Raw genomic sequence first — 7,482 nt, forward strand, 5'->3', positions numbered from 1 at the left:
GGGGGGGAGGACGGAACCAGAGGAGAGAGGTAAGTGCCGGGGGGGAGGACGGAACCAGAGGAGAGAGGTAAGTGCCGGGGGGGAGGACGGAACCAGAGGAGAGAGAGGTAAGTGCCGGGGGGGGGGGACGGAACCAGAGGAGAGGGGTAAGTGCAGCATTTGTTTCAAAAGGGAAAACGTACCCTGTGGATAAAAAGCAACTTTTTATGTTAAATGCAATAAAGACTTTCTTACAATACAGATAAACCTTCTTCTTGTTGTCTTCCACTGACCTCTAATGTCCGGGGTCACCCCCCCATACTGTGACCAGTCTGTGCTCAGCGTCATGGCTGCCAATTGGGCCCCGGCAGAGTGTCCGCACAGGTAGACCGCGCTGGAAAGCACAAATAACAGTGAACGCGCCGAAATAAAAGACAAAAAGCCGCATATAAGATCCATCAACACCCCGAAAAGAGACAAAACAACTTTAATAATAGATACTTTATAACGAAACATTCTGGAATTCTACGGGATTCCCGACCTTCTGTACTCAGCCGCAATCCCCTCTCATTGCTCCATGTGAGTTGTCCCTAGAAACAGGAGCAATTCAAGCCTTGACCGCCACCCCGAGGCACATACCATGCATGGAAGTGAACACGTCGGGGAACATTTTACAACAAGTTAGTGACACACAAGATGTAGATCCGCCTGCCCCTCGTATAGTCCCGTCTATGTGCGCATGGAATCCTGTACAGCCAACGGTGACAGATACTGGAGGTCTGCAACAGAGGTCCTGCGTGACCCCCCGAAACGTTGCACCCGTGTGATATTTCACACTTCCGTCAGCTGAGCCGAAGTGCAGAAGGAGTTTGAGTCAGGCGATCCAACATCTGGATCGGCTGAGCCGACGCTCCGGCAGCTCGCCCGCGGCTGTTCTCCCCCATTCACATATATTCTGATAGGGGCCGAACGGCAGTAAGTGAGTAGCAGAATGACGACGAACGCCGTTCGGCTCGGCTACTCTGAATAGAATAAAAGTGAAATGAGTGAAGAAAAAAAATGTTGAAAAATTGTTTAAAAAATTTTAAGGAGAACTACGGGGTCAGGGCTTTTCCCCATAGTCCTCCTCAGGGTCACGGGAGGACACAAACTAGCGTCCTCCCGTCACCCTAGGCTCAGTATATAGGGAGCTACAGCTCGCGGTATACTGAGACGCCGGAGCGGATCCCGACAATTATATCTGGATCCGCCCAGCTGCGTGAGTGACAGCTGATAGGAAAATAATTTTTAAAAATGTATTTTTTTATAAAATGCTGCACGCCGACCCGACCGCACGCGACAATGTCACATTTAGACAGATGGCGGCAAAATAAAAACAATGGGGCGGAGAGGAGCCTTTGCAGACATTTTATTCATTATCCGGTCCGCCGCAGGTGAGAAAATCTGACCCGTCACCCGTTATGTTCAAACTCACCTAATCTGAGGGTAGCGTTCCAGAGCGGCGGCGACGCTGCGTCTGACCTGCGACACAATGAGGTCCATGTCACCTGAGAGGAATAAAACATAAGAAATATTTAAACATTTTTAATTTTAGGAAAGGCAACGTTCGTCCGCGCGGGAGAAATTCTGCGTCGGCGCTCTCACCGCGAGGAGCGAGATCGTAATCCATCGCCATCACTGCAATACCGCGAGACACCAGCGGGGGGACCACGAATCCCGATTCCTCTTTACTGACAACGGAAGGGAAAACGCATTGTAAGGAGATATCCAAAAAATATTCGTGTGGATGAGGAAAAAAGGCCAAAAATATTTCTGTCCGGTCCCCCGTTATGGACGATTTCCCGCCACTTCCTGTCCCGTCTGACGCCTGTTAGATCTGGCCCCGCACCTTACAACCGGATTGTACAGCACAACCTCCATATGTGTATATACTGTATAAGGAAAGGATGGTTTAGGTACGTCCCGTCACTATGTCTACACCTGGCCATACGCGTTACAATCTGCGTGAACAATCTTTTTTGGATCTCCCAAAATTATATAAGAGTCAGCGTTACCGGTCCATTCAATTTGTATACAATCAAAGCTGCCTGACCAATTACATGGACTGTTACCCCAGTTCCTGCACCGGGAGGTGGGAAACCTACGTAGTTCCATCGCTCTCGGACTGCGGGCCATGTCAGGAGACGCACACCTAGTCACAATTTAGTTGCAAGGGGCCCCATAGTCTGTGCTTGCATGCCTGGACCATTGGAGGTCTCAATGAACACCAGGGGAAAACATTACGGGCTACAGGGCACGTGGGGACCCAGCACCACCACAAGGGGCCCCATAGTCTATGCTTGCATGTCTGGACCATTGGAGGTCTCAATGAACACCAGGGGAAAACATTACGGGCTACAGGGCACGTGGGGACCCAGCACCACCACAAGGGGCCCCATAGTCTATGCTTGCATGTCTGGACCATTGGAGGTCTCAATGAACACCAGGGGAAAACATTACGGGCTACAGGGCACGTGGGGACCCAGCACCACCACAAGGGGCCCCATAGTCTATGCTTGCATGTCTGGACCATTGGAGGTCTCAATGAACACCAGGGGAAAACATTACGGGCTACAGGGCACGTGGGGACCCAGCACCACCACAAGGGGCCCCATAGTCTATGCTTGCATGTCTGGACCATTGGAGGTCTCAATGAACACCAGGGGAAAACATTACGGGCTACAGGGCACGTGGGGACCCAGCACCACCACAAGGGGCCCCATAGTCTATGCTTGCATGTCTGGACCATTGGAGGTCTCAATGAACACCAGGGGAAAACATTACGGGCTACAGGGCACGTGGGGACCCAGCACCACCACAAGGGGCCCCATAGTCTATGCTTGCATGTCTGGACCATTGGAGGTCTCAATGAACACCAGGGGAAAACATTACGGGCTACAGGGCACGTGGGGACCCAGCACCACCACAAGGGGCCCCATAGTCTATGCTTGCATGTCTGGACCATTGGCGGTCTCAATGAACACCAGGGGAAACAATTACAGGCTACAGGGCACCTGGGGACCCAGCACCACCACCCCCAGGCTGGCCAGCCAGCCTACCATCACTTGGCCACCACCCATCTCTTGGCCAAGCCATTGTTAAAGCCTTCACTTCCCGGGTATAGGATAGGTTCAGATTCACGAATAACGAGACTCATTCACCTTCAGCTTTAGTATATGAGGTATGGCAACATATCTGAGATGGTTCCATCTTCCATGGCGGGCCCAGTTCAGGTCTCTGGCCCACTGAAGGTACTTTATCGAAAGACTCCTCCAGTTACACTGGTGGGAGCAATTCGAGGAAGAACAACCATAGGGGGGGAACGCCATAAACGGGAGGAAGATGTTGTACCACCAACTCCGCCCCCCACAACTCCTCCCCTCCTTGCTATATATATACCCCTAGCTAAAGGCCGGTGGGGGGCACCTTAAGGAAATTAGGTGAATTACCTTCCCGTACCCACCAAAGTAACAGGGCCTCACACTCACACCTCACCTCAATGCTGGAAGTATGCCCGCCACCCTGGATACTGAAGAGAACCAGAACAGCTCATTGGCTGCCACGGCAACACAGATATTTGACTTTTGTGCTGACTTACCTGAGGAACTGCCAGTATCCTCCATGAATATAAACCAGCAGAGGGAAACCTGGAACGGCAAGACAGCTGGTCACCGAAAAGGGTCTTATCACACCGTGATCCCCCCCCCCAATTGGAGAGATTTCCCTTCACTTCCTGTCCAAGAGACTTAAAGGAGAATTATGAGGTGGGGTGATTTTCACTCAGCCTCATAATCTGAGCCGACCTGTGACAATGAGACTGTCACAGGTCAGCTCAGAAAATCGGGAAGTGAGCGAACACATACCGGCGCTCGCTCACCTCTCGATCCTGTGCCGGCTGTGACAGGGGAGGGGCTGGATTCCCCCCTACCCTGTCCGATCCTCCAGCACTGACTGGCGGAACGGACGGGGGAGGGGGCGGGTACAGCTGGCTCTGCCTCTAGATAGGCAGAGCCAGCTGTCACTCACGCAGCTGGGCGGATCCAGACATAATTGTCGGGATCCGTTCCGGCTGCGGCGTCTCAGTATGCCGCGAGCTGTAGCTCCCTATATACTGAGCTTAGGGTGACGGGAGGACGCTGGTTTGTGTCCTCCCGTTACCCTAAGGAGAACTATGGGGAAAAGCCTTAACCCCATAGTTCTCCTTTAACAGGAAGTGAGAAATCTCTCCCGCCTGAAGTACCCTCTTAGTTGTCACCGGAACAGGTATCCCCATTGGAAGATTTCCCCTCTATTTCTGTCGCGGTGACATCTGTAACATTTCTGATTTCCGCTCACATTCTGTCCCAATGATCGGCAGGAAAAATACAAATGGTGAATCACCGCTTCCAGGACACAGACGGAGTCACCCCTCTGCCATATTGGAGGTGGACGGGTATTTCTGGAGTGCCTTTTATAAGTCCTCATTCACATTGCTTAGTCGGCCCGTACAGATCCGTGCGGCATGCACGGCCGTGTCGGGCCCTTCCCGGGTAGGACAGGTGCTGCGTGTGATTTGTACGCAGCAGCCCGTTCTTCTCTATGGGAGTACGCCGCCCTACGCTCACCCGAGCTGCACATCCGTGCGGGTGGGGGGTGTCCGTACTCGTACGCAGAAAAGATGGATCCTGCCTGCGTCCGACCGCAGACACCCGCACCCGCACGGATGTGCAGCTCGGGTGAGCGTAGGGCGGCGTACTCCCATAGAGAAGGACGGGGGCTGCGTACAAATCACACGCAGCGCCTGTCCTTCCAGGGAAGGGCCCGACACGGCCGTGCATGCCGCACGGATCTGTACGGGCCGGCTCTTAGCTGTGCGAATGAGGCCTATACGACAGTTCAGGGAACGCACTGCGGCAGCAATCTGATCCACTGGGCACAGGCATGATGTAAAGAGCCAATCGGAGTGGCTTTGTACCTTGTGATCACTGTGAACCAATCACAGGCTCAGCCATCACAAGTGTAAACGGTAGTCGCGTTGACAAACATTTAGCGCATTCAGAGGAAGCTCCACTTCCTGCCTCGTGATTGGGCTGAATGTTTGTAAACACAAGCAGGAAGGAGGATCAAGGTGAAGGGGGGAGGGGTTAAACTGTCACTGACCAACCACCAATGGGATCTTTTTTAAAAGGTAAAGAAATGGTCATTTTTGGTCTTTTCTTCCTTTATATTTGGTTATTAAAGGAGAACTATGAGGGGGGGAGGGGTGCTTTTCACTCACCCTCATAGTTCTAGCCGACCTGTGACAATGAGACTGTCACAGGTCGGCTCAGTAGATCGGGAGGTGAGCGAACACATACCGGCGTTCGCTCACCTCTCGATCCTGTCACTGCTCTCTGCAGTGACAGGGGAGGGGCTGGATTCCCCCCTCCCCGCTCCGATCCTCCAGCGCTGACTGGCGGAACGGACGGGGGAGGGGGCGGGTACAGCTGGCTCTGCCTCTAGATAGGCGGAGCCAGCTGTCAGTCACGCAGCTGGGCGGATCCCGTCATCTACGTCTGGATCCGCTTCAGCCGCGGCGTCTCAGTATACCGCGAGCTGTAGCTCCCTATATACTGAGCTTAGGGTGACGGGAGGACGCTGGTTTGTGTCCTCCCGTTACCCTAAGGAGAACTATGGGGGAAAAGCCCTGACCCCGTACTTCTCCTTTAAATGACAGGCAAAGAAATCTCTGTCTATTCCTTCTGATACATTGTTGCGTGTTGAGTAATTGTCGGTCAAACTATCACAGCACCGAGCTGGTACTGTCGGGTCTATACAAACTGGTACCCAAGAGGTTAAATAGACTTCAGGTCTCGGAGGTCCACAATTGTTTGAGTCATGTTCCTAGAAGGCCTCACTTGTCTCCTGGGGGAGGTACACGTCCATCTTCTCGCTTTCCCTGTCTCCGTATTGGATATTCAGGGCGGGGTGCGTCACGTCACGGGCTCTCCTCGTACCTGCAGGGCACATTTTACAATCTGAAGTCCTTGTGATAAGACGTGACAACAACACGTGGACTGTAAAACGGCATTGTATCCTATCATGTGACAACTGTAAACATGTTACTTATCAATGTGCCATCCGGGGAAACGGATGATAACACAGCTCATGTGTCAGAGTTTATCGGACATGTGAAGAGCAATGGTGCCAGGCCCGTGGAAAGGCAACAGCCTGGGGCAGCAAAACCTCAGGAGGTGCCAGGCTGCTCTGTGCACCGCATTCTTAGGGGTCTATTTATAAACCATCGACCTGCCAATATCTGTGAACATTTGTTCTGTGCAGATATATGCCGAAGCGAACGTTCTTTTAGGACAAGGTTTTGTATTTTATGTCATACCGCAACATGGCCACCGGATGGCGCAGAGGAGCATAGAAAAGAAAAACCTATTTCCTGTGCACCTTGAGCTCCATCTAGTGGCCACAGTGTGACATTACATGAAGACATTCGAAAGTTCATTGAACTTGTACAGAAAATAAGTAAAGAATGTTCGTTTTGCATATATTCACACAGAGTGAATGTTCACAGATACTCGCCGGGCATTAATGCACCGCACTGGAACGCTTCTGAGTGAATGGGCTCTGTAGGAGAACCTGTCTTCTCCCCGTGAGCTGCTGATGACCTGTACCAGTCTCTCCAGTACCAGGCTCGAACTGCTGCGTTGAATGCTGCTGTATTGAAGGCCGTACTCTGTACAGGAGCCGCTGCCAATGTACAGCAAAGGCCGGCCCATGGAAGCATGGCTGCCCGTGTAATCGCACACCTACTGGGCTAACATACAGGATGCAGTGGGCCTGTAAGACGCCCTGCACACCGATACAGGTCACAATATCCGGAAATCCGTGCCGGATTTTTCGCTTTGCTCCCTGGTTCTGGGCTGTCAGCCTATGGTGTCTCACAAGGCTGCAGCCAATCAGCACTCCTCCCTCCCTATTTAGGACTCCCTCACTTGTTGCTCTTGGTGTGAGCAGCAAGTCTTATGCCTTACCCCGTGTGGCTCTAATGATTCCTGGGATCTTAGTCCCTGCGCTTGCTATTGGATCCTTGTGCCTTTGGCTTCCTGGTATCAGCTGGTATCACTATTTGGTGTTATCCCCGGCTTTGCTCCTTGCGCCCCTACTATAGTATTTCAGTGGTTACCTTTAGTATATTGCTGCAGACCTTAATCGCTTTCACCTGTGTGCTGTGCGTCTCTCTATACTGTGCGTCATTGCCTCACTTCTACTGTTTTCCCTCTCCAGCCTTTGTGTGTTGCTTCTTGTACTTCAATTCCGTCTCTTACCTTCCAGTGTATCTTCCTTTGCTGTGCTGTCACCCCTTTACTTCTGTGCTCCTCTCTTACCTTGTGGCTGTGTTGGATTCGTCCTTGTCTGCACCCCCCCCGTGTGCATACATCCCTTTGTGCTGCTTTATGTACTTTTCTCTCTGTTATCCTGCTTCTTTGTATG

General features: G+C 52.2%; 1 protein-coding gene across 1 annotated transcript in view; it reads right to left on the reverse strand.

Moving 5' to 3' along the window:
- AFMID (arylformamidase) overlaps positions 1 to 5,993 on the reverse strand; it is a gene marked incomplete at its 5' end in the record, with an annotated part of 10,227 nt that extends 4,234 nt beyond the window's left edge. Inside the window, 5 exons of the mRNA XM_018573331.1 lie at positions 273 to 373; positions 1,454 to 1,526; positions 1,624 to 1,709; positions 3,617 to 3,665; positions 5,895 to 5,993. Of these exons, the coding sequence (XP_018428833.1) occupies positions 273 to 373; positions 1,454 to 1,526; positions 1,624 to 1,709; positions 3,617 to 3,665; positions 5,895 to 5,993 (408 nt within the window). The remainder of the gene's footprint in view (positions 1 to 272; positions 374 to 1,453; positions 1,527 to 1,623; positions 1,710 to 3,616; positions 3,666 to 5,894) is intronic.
- Positions 5,994 to 7,482: the final 1,489 nt, after the last annotated feature.

This window comes from Nanorana parkeri, unplaced genomic scaffold (assembly GCF_000935625.1).
Source record: "Nanorana parkeri isolate BGI_ZX_2015 unplaced genomic scaffold, ASM93562v1 scaffold2339, whole genome shotgun sequence".
NCBI lineage: Eukaryota > Metazoa > Chordata > Amphibia > Anura > Dicroglossidae > Nanorana > Nanorana parkeri.